At 32.9% G+C, this 19,356-nt stretch overlaps 1 protein-coding gene across 8 annotated transcripts in view; it reads right to left on the minus strand.

Annotated features, from left to right (window-relative positions):
* Orc4 (origin recognition complex, subunit 4) overlaps window positions 1–19,356 on the minus strand; it is a 47,867-nt gene that overhangs the window by 15,520 nt on the left and 12,991 nt on the right. For 4 of the 8 annotated variants that reach the window (XM_013030279.1, XM_013030295.1, XM_013030287.1 and 1 more), the window contains exons 2-9: window positions 14,349–14,422; window positions 11,205–11,281; window positions 10,220–10,310; window positions 8,654–8,726; window positions 8,155–8,240; window positions 5,791–5,839; window positions 4,262–4,327; window positions 2,980–3,131 (exon numbers count right to left, since the gene is read on the minus strand). In XM_013030279.1, coding sequence (XP_012885733.1) covers window positions 2,980–3,131; window positions 4,262–4,327; window positions 5,791–5,839; window positions 8,155–8,240; window positions 8,654–8,726; window positions 10,220–10,310; window positions 11,205–11,281; window positions 14,349–14,405 — 651 coding nt within the window. In that variant the 5' untranslated portion in view covers window positions 14,406–14,422. Of the gene's footprint in view, window positions 1–2,979; window positions 3,132–4,261; window positions 4,328–5,790; window positions 5,840–8,154; window positions 8,241–8,653; window positions 8,727–10,219; window positions 10,311–11,204; window positions 11,282–14,348; window positions 14,423–15,204; window positions 15,276–19,356 lie in introns of those variants that run through there. The other 4 variants (XM_013030271.1, XM_013030321.1, XM_013030313.1 and 1 more) reach the window with 4 other exon arrangements.

The following is a 19,356-nucleotide window of genomic DNA, read 5'->3' on the forward strand; positions in this document are numbered from 1 at the left end:
GAATCTCTTTTTAATATTCAATTTCAGCTCTTGCAGCAAATGTTACATGAAATCACTCAATAATTCTATTCCTATAGAACCAAGGAAATGACTGAAGAACAGTATAGGTGTTCCTCAAAAAATTAAGTTTATAGCTACCATGTGACCTGGTATCCACTTCTGAAAATATATCCATAGATATGAAGTACCACAAGTATCTCATACATAAAAACTGTAAACAAGTGCTGGGGCTAAAAGTGTAACAGTGATGACTAGAGACTAAAATTAGGAAAGGTACAGAGAGTTGGTGGGAAAGAGTGGTTGGATTTAATCAGTGTATACTCCCCATATATATGCAAAATATGACACATTCTTAAAAGAAATGTAAAGAAATGAAAACAATCCACAGAAATGTGTAAATACAAGCAATATTCAAAATATCTTTAAAATGTAAATAATCCAAATGTCTTATCAACTGATGAATGAGCAAATTGTGGTATATGTATACAATGTAATATTATTCAGTGATAAAATGTAAGAACTGTTATACTTTGCACCTATACTTAAAATATCTTCTATGAAAGAAACCATAAAAGAAGCATAGGTAAATTGTTGTATAAATACAAGAAGGCTAATGGTTTCTCAGTGCTAGTGAAGAATAAGATCTGGAGTGAGACCTAAAAAATATAGGGCTCTTAAATTATAATAAATGTTCAACTATGAACACAACAAACATAGAAAAATTATGCATAAACTATGTAGTTTAAATAAGTAAACAATAAGGTATACTTACATCTTAGTAACACTGTTACAAGCTTATCTCAAATGTAAACATTGATATTTGATTTTTTAAAAAATTACTGCACATTTGAAGCTATAATAACTATAGCAGAAAAATATACTCTGAAAAACTTAAAATAGTATCTGACTTTTGTCTCAAAGTAATAGTGACAGAGGAGATGGAAAAAGGTCAAGGAAACTAGTTTGTAATAACTGTATAAATTAGATAATATATGCAAAAGGAGATACTGTACTGAAATCTGAAAACATACAAACTCAAATATACTCAACTGAAGAAACTATGATATAGAAGTAAAATTATTTTTCTTAAGATAGTACTGCAGTTTAAAGATGTGAAGTTAAGAAGCCATGGTATAAAAGCAAGAAATTTTCTGTTTTTCTTTAGGTGGTAGGTACTGAAGTTTGAAGTGAAGGACTTCTATTTGCTAGGAAAGTATCTACCACTTGAATCATATTTCTTGCCCTTTTGCTTAGTTACTCTTTAATCAGGGTCTTACAGTTTTTCCCAAGGTGGGCTTCAGACCATGATCCTCCTACCTATGGCCTCCCGTGTAGCTGGCATCAGAGCTGTGCTGTACCAAACACAGCTTATTGACTTACAGGGGAAGTTTCCTAACTTTTTGCCCTGACTTTACCATAGCTGGGATTATAGTTGTCAACTATCATGCCTGGCCTTAAGACAAGAATTTAAATAATCAAAATGGGAACATGGGTAGTTTAGGAGGTAGATAGAAAAGATTAATAGCTTGGGATAGGAAGACTGAGGGAGTGGGAAAAACAGAATATATCCAATAGTTAAGTGTAGGGCTACCATAAGAATTAAGAGTAGGTGGTTATGTTCAGAGACAGATGTGCATTTCCTATTTAAGGATTTCTAGATCACTCATAAAAGTAGTTGGTGGTAAAACAGTTAAAGTAATACTCTCTAAAGGGGCTGAGAGCATGGGTTATCAATTGAGCTATGCCAAGCAAGCACATGAAATCAAATTCCAGCACCACTAAAAAAAATTCTAGTAGTAAACAGTAAAAATTCTAGTAGTAAACATTAATGACAGAAGTTGGCAATGCTGGAATACAGGGAAGAGGAAAAAAAAATATTTCCAAAGGGAAATGGTTTCTTGCCGACAAAGTAACTACTTCCTTCCATTTATTCACGCCCTACAAATAGACACATAGGTCAAATTATATTTGAAATAAGTACAGGATTGGAAAATCAGATAGACTGAATAAAATCAGTAAGTTTGCCACTAACATTTCTACTCAAAGGAAGATTTTGTTGTTTTCTGTTTGGTTATTTATGCAAAAAGCCTCCTAATTTAGCCTTGTGTTAGCCTATTACTTTTGGCAAGGGGGAATAAAAAAGGTGTATTGTCCAGATGGTCTATGAATTAGGCTAACTTGAAACACATTCAAAGTACGTAAGTAGAAGGGAAGGAGGTACAGAGATAGCCACTTTATAGAAAAACTATACTAGAGTGACTTAGTAAAAATTTTCATTATACTAAAAAGAAAGAACTATAGGAAAAGAAAAATAGTAAACAAGTCTAACGTAAGCTAACTACCAATAGAAGGAAAGACAGAAGAAAGCTGCAGAGGCAGGACAGCTTGAGTATGAGAATCTAGGTCACAATTAAACATCTGTTTTTTGTGATTCAGCAAGGAAGTTCACAGTATAAAAGTGTAAGAATATAAATACAAAGTCTGGTAAAGCATAGGTTGAATAGGTACAGAGCCTTTGGAAAGTGTAAAGATGAGGTTGAGAATATTGATGAAATCATTCTAAAATCCCCCAAGGAAAAATCAAACCATAGCATTGTTGCTGCTTGACACAATCTCACCTATTTCTGAAGATGTGTACTTAGTAAGTTGGGGCTGATTTCAAGAATTTTCAAAATGTGAGAAGAATCTTAAACAGTAAAAGTAGCAACCATTATCAATATTTATAAAGTAATATTGAGATTATTTGGCTGCTTTTACCTGCTAATGTAGAACTCATACATATTTACATTTCTCTTTTTTCTTCTGTAATTCCATTGGAAAGACTTTTCTTGTTTATAATTTGTGAAAAATAAGACTAATACAGCATTGGTAAAACAAAATTTTCAAAATGTTTAAATGCTTAATAAGTAAAAAAGACAATGTGAGCAATCAAGTTTAAATTTTCTAAACATTGAATTCATTTTTATAAGCAAAACTTACCAATCTACATGTAAGACCAATAACTGCAACTGGAGTTTGTGCTGACTGAGAAATGTCAAAAAGATTATAGAGGAGAGTTTGGTTTTTATGATGAACAAAAAGATCAAATTCATCTAATACGAAGATTACTGGACAACTGCTAATCCGGTCACCTATGATAAATTGAGAGCTTGACATTAATATGTAATCATATTTTCTCCTAAATTTCAAACTATGAAATTCAAATTTTAAGAACTCAATTAAACAAATATATTGATAACTTATTTTGGGTAGGAGACTTACTGATGATCCAATAGGAAAAATTACTTACAGTTTAGAGACAGACCCTATTCCCTCAAGTATTTTAGAGTCAGTCACTTGACTATAACAGTTTGTTAATATTAAAAAAATCATTTAAATGACTACAGACTGTGTTTATAATTACCTAAATTTAATTCTTTAGTAATTATGAAACTATCAGACCTTCAACTATCTATTTAAACCTACTCTTGGATTGAAAGATAAATGAAGTATCTGAACAAAAGTATTGCTTGAAAACACACTGCATAGAAATCTAGAGTGTATCTAGCTAGTCAAATAATTTCAATCAACGTTAAGGAAGTTCGACTAAAATTACTTCAATTTCTTTTAACCAGAACTTGTAATACATTACCAATGAGGGAAAGCTCAGTATGATTTTGGATACATTTTCCTCAATACATTAATGGAAGTTCAAGCACTTGGGAAAAGAAAAATAGTGAATGATGCTTCATATACATTCATTCACTAAGGATGCTTCATATACATTCATTCACTAAGGGTATCTTTACATTTTTAAAAGCTGTCAAGTTAACCTATAATAGAAAACAACCCTATTGCAGAAAACAGAAAAAGAAGCCTAGAGGGTCTTAATTTCTCCAACCAACCCACAAAAAAATATATATACTTATTTTATATTTAATTACCTAAATCAAATCTTAAATAAATAGAAAAATCTGGTAAGAAACCAGTTACTCCATCAATAAACAAATATAGATGCTGAACCAGAGTACTCAAATGTCTATAAACAGACCTATGTAATAGTGGAGAAAGTTAGGTACAGAGCCTTTGTAAGGTTAGCTCTGATGTTAGAGCTCTACTTTAAAACATATCAAAATAAATTCCAACCAAACTCAAATTAATTATCACCAAATTAAAAATGTCTGTATGAAATAGAAACAGTGGTGAAGGTTTTCATTATCTGGATGAGAAAAAAATTCTAGATAAATTTAAACTATGTAAAATATTTTAAACTTCTATTTACCAAATGTCCAAAGGAAATTAAAACAATTTCCATAATCAAATGAGATAAGGTCTTCAACAATAGGAACTACATAAGACATAAAATATAAATGTTCCACAAAAATATGAAATGATAAGCACCACTAATAGAACTATGCAAATTAAACTGAGAATGTTTTCCTTTTAAATAGCCAAACATGAAAATGTTTTTAAAGTCTCAAAAATAGCATTCTCAAATATGCTTATAAAAGTTTCTTAATATTAACTCTTCTCAATATGATGCTTTTTAACTAGAATTTTATCCATGACAACTCATCCCAGGAAATACATGGATAATCCTTTAAATTTTCTTATTATAAAAAAATTAAACAAAAGCCTTTAACTGGAAATTAAAAATTAGAGTGTCTTCATAATACAGCATATAAATGAGTCATAAAAAAGATGTGGATTAAAAAAATTACTAAATATAAAGTGAGAGAAGGGATGGGTTAGGAGAGATGGGTGACAATGTTGTCAGACACTTTGTACTCATATACTGTTTTGTAGAATGGGAACTTCTTTGTACAACTACTTAAAAATAATAAAAAAAATTACTGAATACAGAACACAAATTATTTTGTTCTTTTTGCTTTTTGAAATGATCTTGCTATGTAGCCCAGATTAGATTTAAACTTTGTTTTCGCTCCCCAGTGCTGGGTATATTGGTCTATGCCACCATGCCTAGGTTTGATTTTATTCTAGTAAATTTTTATGTATGTATGTATGTATGTGCATCTATCTAATCTACCTACCTCTGAATGATAAGTAACAGGTGAATAACACAAGAAATCAAAGTTTAATCTACCTCCCTACGAATGATAAGTAACAGGTGAATAAACACAAGAAATCAAAGTTAACTTCAATAATCACTATTAAGGACAGTGAGTAGTGACCATTAGTCTCTGTATATAAAAACATGTACTATCTTCGTAAGTCTCTGTTTATAAAAACATGTACTATCTTCATAGTCAGCAGAGACTAAAATTAAAAATAAGCATAATGGGAGAGTAAAAGGGAGTGAGACTGATCAATGAGACTCTCTTTCCCATTCCATAAAAACAATTACGCTGATAAAAAAAATGAAAATAACAGTAAGTCTTATTGAAATTAGTTTAAGGGAGAGGAGAAATAAAGTAAAGTGATGAAGGGGTCTGTTGTATTGAGATACATTGTATACATGTATAGACATGTCACAATGGGCCAGGCATTGGTGGCTCACGCCTGTAATCCTAGCTACTCAGGAGGCTGAGATCTGAGGATCATGGTTCAAAGCCAGCCCTGGCAGGAAACTCCCCGAGTCTCCTATCTTCAATAAACCACTAGAAAACCAGAAGTGGCGCTGTGGCTCAAGCAGTAGAGCACAGGGACAGCGCCCAGGCCCAGAGTTGAAGCCCCATGACTGACAAAAAAGTCACAATAGTACTCTGCCTGCACAACTAATATGTGCTATAAGAAACCTTAATTTAAAAAATTATGTTACTACTGTCAAATTTTTATATTTAAAATACTTACCTTTTCTTAAAGCATCTAGAAGAAATGAAAGGTTTTCTGCAAAACTTCCCTGAATAACAAAAAAAGGAAAAAGTGATCAGATATTTAATACAATAACTAAAAGGACTGAATCTTAGATTTTTATATAGAATCGTTCGCTAACCCATGGCACTGAATCACAGCAATGAAGATGGTAATACTAGTTATGTTTAAAAGTCTGTATTTTCTAAAAAATTTAGTAAAGTGTTGAATTTATTTGAAGGTAGCTTTTGGAGAGCTGCTACATCTAAATAAAGTTGAAGAACTAGAATGAATTTATTTTCACATATCTTCAAGCACAACTAGGTTCCTGCAAGTCTCAAATTAGTTTCTCCCACCAAAGAACTTACTATGAATTTAAGTGAGATCCCCAAGGGGGGGGGGATCAGAAAAAAATTGTCAAAATATGAATGTTTGTCTTTTCAAGAGCCTACTGAAAAATTTATAGCGTATCACATTTGGCTGTTAACTTGCAATGTACATAAAATATTTTTGGACACAAATATGGTAAATAAAATTTAATGGAGAGGTTCCAAATTCTATGTAGCGGTTCCACTAAAATATTTTTTAAGTTATGAAATTTTATCTCCTTAAGGTATTTTAAAAAGTCAACTTGTTTGTTCCTCAGCTGAACAATCTGATATGAAAAGTGTAATTGTTTTTTAAGAATTTCCACACATAGTGATGATGACATCCTCTTATATCAGTAATATCTCCAAGGCGGAGCAAGAGATGTCATCCATGATTTGCTGTAATAAAACAAAGTTTCAAAGAGACAATCCACTAGAAAATCAGTGTTTCAAGTTATTCAGGTACATTCTTCTGGCTTGTTCAAAAGACTATTATATTTATTATTAAATATACTTATGTAAGGTATATTTAATGCAATTACTGTAAATATATCAAACAGGAAAGTTCTAGGTTAAGTGATTTCAGTTTTTAATAACAAGTTTTTGTCACCTTTTAATCCTTTGCTGGTTTTGTGTGTGTGTATGTATGTGTGTGATGGGACTCTGGGACTGGGCTCTGTCCTTAAGCTTCTTTTGCTCAAGTCTAGTTAGTGCTCTATCACTTGAGCCATGGGTCTACTTTCACTTTTTTAGGAAGTTTATTGGAGATAAGAGCCTCATGGACTGGCCTTGAACTTCTACCCTCAGATGTCAGTCTCCTAAGTAGCATGAGCCACTGGCATCCAGTGGCCACTATAATCTTGAAGCAAACTATATTCTGTCAACCTGAGATATTTAATCTATATAATGAAAAGATTAAACCAATAACCTCTAGTCAGTCATCCTTCATTACCCTTGGAGGGCTGAATCTTGAATTTCCAAGATGCAAAACCTGTATATAATCAAATCCCCTATATAAAATGGTACAATATTTACATATAAACTACACAATTCGGGCTGGAAAGGTGGCTCAGTGGTAGAGCGCTTGCCTTGCATGCCTGAGAGGCCCTGGCTTCGATTCCTCAGCACCACATAAGCAAAAAGAAAAAAGCCGGAAGTGGCGCTGTGGCTCAAGTGGTAGAGCGCTAGCCTTGAGCTGAAGAGCTGAGGGACAGCGCCCAGGCCCAGAGTTCAGGCGCCACGACTGGAACCCCCCACCCCAAAAAAAAGAACTAAAACTACACAATTCTACATACTATACTTCAAATCATCTCTAGATTATTTATAATATCTAATATAATTTCAGTAATTTGTTGTTCTATACTTTTGATGGAATAATAAAAAAAATTCCATTAAATCTTAAAAAATGCTTAATTGCATAGCATGCTCTATGAAATTACGAGGGCCAAGGTACAAAGGAAAAACAAGTTAGGTCAGTAGTACGTGATCACAATTTAACCTGCTTTCTCAGCTTTGAAAAATAACTTCTCATTTTTGAGCATTAAAAAGCCCTTGGCTTTTTATTCTAGGACCTAAGTTTTGCCTGATTACATGCCTGAATAGGAATCTGTTTGCTTATTACTTTTCATCATAGCTGGGATGAGAAGACCATGCCGACACATTCAGCTTCTTCTACTGAGATGAAGTATAGCAGAATTTTCTGCTCTGCTGACCTGGAACTGCAGTCCATTTGAATTCAGCTTCCCATGTAGCTGCTATGGCAGGCATGTATCACTGCAGGCAACTACTGGTTGAGAAGGTCTCATAAGCTTTTTTGCTCAAGCTGGCTTCAAATAATGATCTCCTTAAAGTTATCCTTTCAATCTTAACCTCCCAAGTAGCCAAAATTATAGGCAAGAGGTACTGGCACCTTCATTACATGTTTTTATGACACAAATTAGAATCTGAGACCCTACAACAGAAGATTATTTAATAAAGTAGCTGAAATGATACTTACAAAAACTTTATCTCCAACTACATTTTCCAGATTTAACTGTCTTGTGATTTCCTTCAGTGCAATTTTATCATTGATCTGCAGCAGTCCTGAAATGTAGTCCATTTAAACTATTTAATTAACATAAAGAATTTGACAGTAATCATATATTTTCCGATGGTTTTGAAATTTAACGAGAAAATATTAATCATGTCTGTTAGTTCTCATTGATTTCTTTTAAAAAACAAACAATAAGGTACTTGATAGATTTAAAAACTAAATTTTTGGGGAAATAGTATTATTAAAAACAACAACAAAAATCAGAGTATTTGTATACGTCCTTTATTTCTTTTTTGAGTTCTAAAACTAGTATGTACAATGTGATACAGTACAAGCTACTGAACATGGATCTAGTTGAAAAAATATAAGCACACAGATTTAAAGCATACAAGTGAATTTGTTTCACGATAGAAAAAGCATATGCAATTTGTAATCAGTTCCATTGGGAAAATGACATGCTTACCGTTCAGATGAACTTGTAATACATTTTCACTCACTTCTATTTCCATAAGCTCTTTCAAAGCATGATTTATTAGCTAAAAAATACAAAAAGTAAAGTATCTAATAATATGGAAAAGATTAAAAGAAGCTCATGTTCCTTTTAAACAATGGTTTATAGAAACAGGTTGTTCAAGTAAAAACTTTACAGTTTAAAGTATAACTAGAACGTAACTAGAACTACATCTGTGTCTTAAGGTTCCAAAACCATAATTGATACTCTCAAAAAGCTACCTAAAATTCAAATGATAGTTTAGTAACAATTCTGAATTTCTCAAAGATATATTTCTCTATATACCACACTGAACTACAGTCCATTACAATTCTATGTATCAGAACATTTTATGTATCACTAACACTCCAGGCCAGGTGCCTGTGGCTCATGCCTGTAACCCTAGCTACTCAGGAGGCTGAGATCTGAGGATCATGGTTCGAAGCCACCTCAGGCAGAAAAGTCCAAGAGAGACTCTCATTTCCAATTAGCAACCAGATAACTAGGAGTGGTGCTCTGGCTCAAAGTGGTAGGGCACTAGCCTTGAGCAAAAGAGCTCAGGAACAGTGTCTGGGCTCTGAGTTTAAAAAAACTCCACAACTGACACAAAAACAAAAGCATTTACTCTACCAAGTATTATTATAATTGGTGAAAAGCTATCCGAATGGTACATTAGAAAACACTAAATGATTGTACAAATTTTATTTCCACTGTTGTTCTCAGACTATTGTAAAGCACTTATATGTTACCCTGGAATGAAAATGAGAAAAGGTTAGGGCACCAGTGTGTCATGCCTATAATCCTGGCTACTCATGCAACTAAGATCCCAGGATCATAGTTCAGAGCTACCTAGAGCAGGAAAGTCTATGAGACTCTTATCTCTTAATTGAGAGTAAAACTGTAGCTTAAGATGGTACAGGTCCTGAGTTAAAAGACCCAGGGCAAGCACCAAAACACATACATATATATGCATACATATATCTATATATATGTATACATATAAAATATAATTAATAACTATATGATATACAATATCATATATATTATATGCCTATAATATATATCATATACTAATATATAAAATATATTAATACATAATATAATTATTACTATATAACAAGAAAAACTTCAGAATTGTTGCTTAACTATCATTAGACTTTTGATTACTTCTGAGTATCATTCATGGCTGTGAAATCTTAAGACTTAGATGTAATATGTTCTAGTATTGTAAATATTTTGAAAGTTTTTTAATAATAATATAATGAACATACATTGTGATTTAAATATATGTGAGAAAAAGAAGTTAAACTGAAAAGGAAATATTCTCTATTAGTAGCTAAATACACATTAAAGAAAAAGCTAGGCTCATTTAAAATATACTACCCTAACATCATAAGGGTTTGCCTTTCTTTTATGATTTAAAAGAGGAAAAAAAACAAAATGTTACAAAATAATGAAATGAATTTTTTTCAATGTTACTTATATTAAAAATCATCACGTTTAGAAACCAAAGAAACACTAGAAATTATAAGTTTTTACCAGTGTTTTTCCTGATCCTCGGGGCCCAATAATGAGTACAGAGTTACTTTCTCCATAGATAGCAGTTCTTTTAAGTAGCTCAATTAAGTGTCTAAAATGATATAAAAAGGCCAAATATTAAAATATAACATTGGAATAATGTACCACATTGTGCATTTTAAAGCTAAATTTGAATTATGCATAAAAATTCCTCTCTTGCTGGGTGCTGGTGGCTTATGCCTCTAATCTTACTCAGGAGCCTAGCTAGTGATGATAGAGGTTCTTAACCAGCCCAGACAAGTAAGTCCATAAGACTCTTATCTCGAATTAACAATCAAAAATCCAGAAGTGAAGCTGTGGCTCAAGTGACATAGTGCACAAAAATTCAGGAACTACATGTAGGCTCTGAGTTCAAGACACAGGACTAGCACCAAAAAACACAAAACAAGTTCCTCTTTTCTTTGCCCAATTCAAATTTCTAGGAAAAGAAGATAGTAGAGAAATCCTTGTATGTATGGAATATATTGGGTTTTATGATAATAGACAAAGGACAACAGTGACAGTTCTTAGAACCCCTATGTTTAGAAATCCCTTTTCCTACTAATACTCTATGGTCTTGAATTCCTAGAGCTGGCTGCCTAGTATTAAGAGCAAGAAAATCAGAATTCTCTCCATAATACCAAGTAATAAAAGCAATAGAAGATTGTTAAAGGACTTGTTCATTATAGAAATATTTGTAGCAGCTTATGCTTCACGTGGTACTAAACACAAGACAAATATTTTTACATGTATAAAAGTATAGGGTAGGGGATATGTTTCAAGTCATAGAATGCTGGCCTTTAGTAACTGGAAGGCTGAATTCAAAGTGCAATACTAATAACAACAACAACAAGAAAAGTATACTTTAACCTTACTTAAGATCAAATTTGTGTTTGATTAAATTTTATAAAATTCATAAGGCATCTATAAATGTTTCTTAACAGATTAAGGGCAGAACTATACTTACTTGTATTGTACTTGGATTCCAAATAAGTTACCATGTGGACTCTGATGACAAAATCTTTCACGTAATGTTCTTTGAACCTGATAAAAACAAAATGAATATAAATATTATATATGTAATACAAAATGTAAAGAAAGTATGCTTGTAACCATCAGAAAAGTATTAATGAATCAATACAACCCTAAGTAAATACTTGTCTTAAGTATTCTGACTCCTTCTGACTTTCATTTGCATGAGTTATAAACTTAATGATTATTTTTATTTATCCAGACACAGAATTAATGAAAATTTAGTAGTGAAAAGTTTCAATAAAATGGAGACTTATTTAAACTACAACACTAACAAAAGGATTGCTTTAAACTAAGTGAGGCAAGGAACAAGGAACAAAAACAGGAAGAAATCTAACAATTCAAGCTAATAATGGTCATGTACCACATACCAATTGCTAAAGACAAATATATCTAAACACAATTATCTCAATCACTACCAATCTGTATGTGTCATAACAGTGAAGACTGGAAAATAGAAGCTTAAGTTTGTGTAGTTATGAGGACCTATTAAATTCAGATCAAAAAATTATTTAAAAAAATATGATCCATACTCAGAAAGACATAGCAAATGAATTGGAAAGAAAATGACCAAACAAAAAAACTACAAAAAACAAACCAACAAACAATCTATTAACATATATGAGAGAGGAGATTTATCTAGGCTATAAAAATACAATTCAGGAATGAAGATGTAGCTCAGCAATACAGCCCCTTTCAGGCAAGCTAAAGGTCTAGTTTCTATCCTCTTTACTGAAAAATGAACAACAACAAAAAATCTCAAAACGAACCATTTGAAATGGGTTCAGAAACACTGCCCCCCTCAAGCTATATTTTGAGTATGTCTTACAATTAGAACCTTAGACTTGGTTATGTGAGGTAATTTGCTATAGTCTTAAAAATCATTAAAGTCATTTCTTTACTGGATTTCTTGCTAATACAGAGGTTCTTAAGGGACAACCTTATTAGGTAGGGTAGCTATCTCAGATTTGGTCCATGAGCTGAAAAATAAAAGCCCCCAATTATTTCTATCTCCCAGATTTACAGCACAGGACTTACTCTTCATATACCAAAGAGTTAAAACTTGTGTTCTCTTTAGATGTACCACAAGCTAAGCAATGAAAATTATTCACTAGGGATAAAAGAATGTATAATTAACATTTTAAATGAAGTAGAAATAAAATTGGGATTGGTGCCCAAAAGCCAGTGATATGAACTTATAAAGACCAACTTTCCTAAATCTTAATTGTTTTATCTGTAAGTGTAGGAGTTATAGAAATAATAGCTAGTTGTAAAACATTCAAATCAGTGATATTTGTAAAACAAAACAAAAAACTCTAGAATCAGAGATAAACTCAGATTCAATAAATCAGAGCATCAATTTCTCTACAAAGATAAGAACACTAGAAATCAAAAGACAAACTTCAACCCTTTCCTTAAAAACAAAACAAAATCATCACTGAAATCTTCTAGGGTACAACAACTGTGTACCAAATACGCAGAAAATTAATCTGTGCTAAGAACGTTGAAAAATCCTAGTCATACTGGGATATATGTTAATAACATACAGAAATTAATCTCTAAATTCAAAAACTGTATTTTACACAGAAATCCATATAAATTATACCTGATTTTGAAATGTTTCTTCTTATTTGGAGGCAATACTGGAATTTGAATTTGTAGGGCCTTATTTATTAAGGAAGCATACTATTTAGGTCCTTTTGGCTTTGGTTGTTTTTCAGACAGGATCCACCCCTACATGCCCCAGTGACTTGGCCTCAGACCCTGAACTTACTTACTTCCTTTGCTAGGGAAGTTAAGTAAGTAGCTGGGCTTATAGATGATGACCCTCATGATTGGTATGGTCTTTAATATAGGATACCATTTTTGGCGTCGTATAGTCTGGAACCACAATGCTCCGATCTCCCAAGTCCCTAATACCTTCTTGTTTTCTGAGATAAGTTGTTGCTATGCAGTGTAGCCCTGTCTGGCCTGGAAACATCATCTTCCTGTCTCAGCTTTGTTGAGATTTGGAATTACAGGTATGCACCACAAAGCCTGGCACTCAGTAAAATGGTTTTTGAAACATTTTTCCTAGAAAATAAAGTGAGGTCTTAAAAAGGGCTATAAACAAATATAGTGTTCATTTGAAAAATAAATGTAGCTGAGGTCAAGTCAACAAATGGAAATGCTTATGTAGAAATATGCCCTTTTCCTAGATAAGTATACATTTCTCAAGGAGGAAATACACTTACACAGTTAGTATTTGAAATATAGTCTGTGCTTAAGAAAAATAAAACTAGTTATATAATGAAACTTCATTAACTTAATAAAGGGTACCTATTTTTAAAAACCTAAAGGTTAATACTCATATGGCAAATGTTTACTCCTTGAGATAAGCATGTCCATTCTCACTACTCCTGTTCCAACCTTTTATTGATGCTTCACCAAATTACTATGAAAGAGAAATAAATTAAAAACATGGAAATTGGAAGGAAACTTTCTCTACTTGTAAATGACATGATGTTGTACATAGGACATCTAAAGAATAAAATAAATGAGTTTAGCCAGGTAAGGTAAAGTATCAATTTATAAAAAAAAGCAATTGTGCTGCTGTAAACTAGGAATTAACTAAAATTAAGAAAATAATTCCACATAGAATGATACCAAAAAGAATAATTTAATAATAAATTTAACAAAGACAGTACTAAACTTAAGATTCTAAAGTCAGTATTTAAATAAATTAAAATCAATTACTTTAGAAATACTTAAGTAAAAAATCTAAGATACAAGTATCTAAAGACAGAAAGGATGAAATTAGTAACACCAGACATTAATATGAAACAATTTCAACAACCACTGACAGAAAACGGTTTGAGAACACCATAAAAATAAGAGCATTTGTCATTCCAAATTAATTTTGACAGTCTGGAAAGCTTTGCTTCCATCTGACTATTTATGACCTTGTACTTTTCCTCAAAGGAAAAGAGTAAGCCCTTCTAAGTGATTTTTTTAAAAAGTCAACCTAAAAAAAAAGTCAACTACTTCTCTGACATTTTTGCAAGGTAAGGCTTTGAGATTAAGGAAAAAACATACTAACCTGTAAAAGGCACTCTGCATGTATTAAGTTGTTATTCTTTGATTTACGATTGCTCATTTCAACGAATCCAAATCCTTAAAAAAATAAGATGAATACTATAAACATTACATGTGTTAAAAGACAAAGGTTTCTAGATTAAAAAATACGTTTTTGACTGTGCAAAATGTTTAAAATTTTCAAATGTAAAAAATCCCCAATAGAGGCTTGATACTCTTAACATTTTATACTGTACTTACAACTACTTCTCTCTTTCCTTTAAGTCTATTATTCTTGTACCTTTCCTTCCTTTTCCACATATAGTTTTTTTCCTACCAATCCATCCAATAGATAAGACCATAGTCATAATCATCCCTTAAGGAAAATCCTTCACGTCTTGCTTCACTCCGCAACGTATGTAGTCTACTGACTACGTTAAATGTTTGTTTTTTGGGGGGGTAAATACTCGAATACATTCATTTCTCTTTATTCAGAGGAGAGAGAGAGATGAATGAATAATTCATGAGAGAAAGAATGAATAATTTGTTTTTAAAATTCTCCTTGGAGCACTGTTTTGGTCTGTTTTTGTTTCCTATGCTGGTCATGGAGCTTGAAATCAGGGCCTGGGCACTATCCCTTGGCATTTTTTTTTGCTCAAGGCTAGCTCATGCTCTACCACTTGGGCCACAGCTCTAACTTTGGCTTTTTGGTGGTTAATTGGAGAGAAGAGTCTCATGGACTTTTCTGCCCAGACTGGCTTTAAACAGTGATCCTTACAGCTTCTTGAGTAGGTGGGATTACAGATATGGGCTACAGGCACCCAGCTCCTATAGGAACATTTTAGAAAGTAATCACAATAGCTTAAGCAAAATTTACTTACTAGACACATTAAAAAAGACCTGGTTCATTTAACTCTGAAAATAAATTTAGCAAATACTCAGAATCTTTTTAAGGGGACACAGAAGAGTTAAATAATTTAATTAAATCAAGTAGCATACAAGTGGAAAATCTATTATTTTGAATCCAACTAAGTCATAATACTTATTTTAAAATGTACTTCATTTTCCCTAAAGCCTTCAGAAGATGCAGTGTTTATATTAGCCTGCTAAGGGCTGTTTTGGAACTTCTGACCTCCAAAATTCATCTGATAAAGATCACTAAGCTATCATCAAATCACCAATGATTATTGTCATGTTGTGGTAGTAAAGTCAGCAAAAATTGGAAAGGAGGCTACATCCAGATATGTTTCCCCACATTGAAATAGTTTCACAGCTACTGAGTGGACAAAAGCACTTTGGTGAGGTTTGGAATTCTGGTTTGAAATTGATGAAACTCCAGAAAAGTCCCAAACTACCAAAATTCAAAACATTATGTATAGATGTAATATACCTCTATAAAATTAAGACTATAAACCTAAGCCCAATGTTCACAAAGCTATTATAATCAAAGCAAACCCAGCATGCTACAGATACCAAAACAGATATACAGACCAATGGAACAGACCACTTAGCCCAGAAATACCAAGAATGTGGGTGATGTTAATGATAAGCTGATCTTTAAGGTTCCAAAAATACATAATGAGGAAATGATAGATTTTTTTCAATAAATTTTCCTGGAAAAAGTGCATCCACATGCAGAAGAATGAAATTTGACTCTTACCAAGATAAACTGTCAAATGAAAATGGACTCAAAACTTAAACCTAGGCCCTGAAACTGTACCAACTTGTAAAAGAAAACACAGGAAGACACCTCTGTTGACACTGATCTTGACAAAGGTTTAGAAATGACCCTCAATACAAAAGCAAACAAGCAAAAAAATTTAAAAAAATCTTCCACACAGAATTACTCAATAGTGTGGAGGGACTGAACTACCTACAGAATAAAAAAAATTGTGAGTCTTATGTTTTGTAAGAGTTTAAGATCTAAAATATGGGGCTGGGATGTAGCTCAAACTACCAAAAAAGAAAAAACAAACAAACACCAAATCCAAGCTTAAAAAACCCCAAGCTCAAAAACTCAGCCCACACTGGTGGCACATGCCTGTAATCCTATTCAGGAGATTTAAGGATCACAGTTTGAAGCCAGTACACAAATGAGATTGTTATTTCCAATTAAACACAAAAAGCTGGAAGTGGACTATATACAGTGTGACTCAAGTGGTAGAGCTCCTTGAAAAAAAGCTAAGCAAGAACACTGAGTCTCAGAGTTCCAGCTCCAGAAGAAGCACAACTTATGATGAAAGGGTTGACATCCATCAAGATGCATTGTACTTAGGCGATTCCACCTTACCCCAGTTAGAATAGCCATGATCAAAAAAACAGTAACAGTAACAGATTCTAGCAAGGATATGGCTAAAAGCCCTAATACACTGTGGATGGAAATGTAAACTTGTTCATCTACTCTGGAAAGCAGTGTGGAGGCCCTCAAAAAATTAAACACAGAACTACCCTATGATCTAGCAATTCCACTCATGGTCATTTACCCAAAGGATTACAAAACAGGATACAGGAAAGCCACCAGCATAACTATGTTCATTCTGGCACTATTCAAGGTATGGAATCTCCTCTTATGCCCCCCAATGGATGAATAGATCAAGAAAATTGGATATATATACACAATGAAATTTTATTCCTCCAATAGAAAGACACTGTACCATTTGTCAAGAAATGGAAAGACTTGGAAAATAAAAAAACTGTTAAGTATGTCAAGCCCAGACAGCCAAAGGATCCATGGTTTCCCTTATACATATAAGCTAAAATAAGCTTACAAATTTTTAAGTGAATACATTGGATGGTATCCAAGTATATAAAAATGGATTAACTGAAATATGATAGATTTGAGGGAGAATTAAAACAGTATATTTCCTTAGAAAGGCAGAGTCGAAGTTAAGTAAAAAAGAAACTAGGAAGTGGGTACTTGAAAGAGGCAGGGTAGTGTTAAGGGGAAAAGGGCAGAGGAATGAAGAAAAGAAAGGGAAAATGTAGCAAGAATTCAAACTATATCCTACAAAACTAAAAAGTGAGACAGAAGAGGTTAGTAAAGGAGGGATGGGTGAGATATATTGTGTTCATAAACTGCTTGGTTAAATGGCAACACCTTTGTACTAAATAAAAAAAATCAAATATTTTTAAAAAATGCCTAGAGGTATCTTAGCATACCTAGTAGGAAAACAATTATATCAAAAAGAAAAGTCAACAAATGTTGACTGAAGGCGGAGACAGCAGAACTCTTGAGAGTACTGGTAGAATGTAAATAGGTACTGCCAGTATGGATTAACAGGAAGACTTTACTTACCAAGGTAAAAGAAAAAATACCATATTATCCAGCAATATCCTTTCTGGATATATATGCAATGGAAATGAAATCAGTATCTCACTCCAATGTTTAATGTTCAATTTTAAATGTTCACCATAGCTAAGACATATAATGTAAGTGTCTCTGTCCATCAATGAATAGAAAAGCAGTATATGTACACAATGGAGCAACACTCAGACTAAGAAAAAAAATCTTATAATTTACAAATATATCAATGCCATCTGGAGATGTTAAAGGAAATAAATAAGCATGGAAAACCAGATACCATGTAATTTAACTTACATATAATCCTAAAACCACCGAAGTCAAAGAAGTAAAAGATCATAATGGTACAAAGCAAAACGTAACAGAAGCACAAGACAGGCTTTCATTCTAAACAATGTCTTTCACTGTACTTCTTTGACAGGGAAATCAAGGTTCATGTGCCTTCAAAGGCAGCTTCAAACAAAGGTATCCAGAACTAGGACAGATACAGATATTATTCATTAAGAATTTTCAACTTAAAATAATACAGTTTTAAATTGGTAATAAAGAATTACAAGATGATCAATCAATATAGTTAAGTGGATCCCAATAGGTTCAAAGACCAATGGTGCTAAAAAGCCATTAAAACCTTAGCAGTGATTCCCTACATTCTATTGTCAGAGTTTCTTTAATAAACTTGAGTTGCCAGATAATGTTCATGTTGACAGTTCAGAAACTACACTTTATGAGCTACTGAGGAAAGATTACTGTAAATTCAATATCAAAGCTGATAAAACTAAAAATATACAACAGAAGACGAATCCCTGGCTACCAAAAGAATTTTCTTAAACCAACCTGAGCTAAAGGTGTAACAAATATTTGAGGATCACTGGAATGGGATTTGTAGGAAGTGCTGAGAATACAAAAGGAATCAGGAATTCAAAGGACTTCCATGATAAAGAAATCTGAAGTCTCAGTCAGAAAAAAGAAATCTTAGATCACCTGCTACTAGGAGAGACAAAAAGCCAGAAGGGTTTTATTCCTATAACAGAAATATGACTTTAAAAACAAAAATTATTATTTTGTAATTCCTACTTGTATTTTTTGAGGTACTGGGATTTGAACTCAGGATGTTTTGCCAATCAAGATGCTCTATCACTTCAGCTATGTGCCCCTCCCTAGACCTTTTTTGCTCATTTTTCAAATAGTTTCACATTTTTTTAACCAGGGCTGGCATTGGATCTATAATCCTCCAATGACCTATTTTATAGTTGAGATCATCATACTCAACTTTTTGTTGTTGGTGGTGGCTGTGAGGCTTGAAATTAGAGCCTGGGTGCTATCCCTGAGCTTTTTGCTCAAGTCTAGCACTCTATCACCTTGGGCCACAGGGCCACTTCTGCTTTTCTAGTGGTTAACTGGAGATAAGAATATCACAGACTTACCAGCCCCAACAGGCTTAAAACCACTATCTTCTTATCTCAGCCTCCTGAGTAGCTAGGTTTACAGGTATGAGCCACCGGCTCCTGGATCAGGCTCAGCTTATTAATAGAGATGCAACCTTATTAACATTTTGCTCCTGTGGCTTTGAATGGCAGTCCTCTGACTCTCCACCTCCTGAGTAGCTGGGATTAAAGGTTTGAATCATCAGTACTTGTTTACAATCTGGATACTTCTGATGAAGTATGTACAGTTTTGGTGATCTGTTTTGAAAATTCTCTCTCTATATTTTTTATCAACATTTTAAAAAAGT

Source organism: Dipodomys ordii, unplaced genomic scaffold (assembly GCF_000151885.1).
Source record: "Dipodomys ordii isolate 6190 unplaced genomic scaffold, Dord_2.0 Scaffold5, whole genome shotgun sequence".
NCBI lineage: Eukaryota > Metazoa > Chordata > Mammalia > Rodentia > Heteromyidae > Dipodomys > Dipodomys ordii.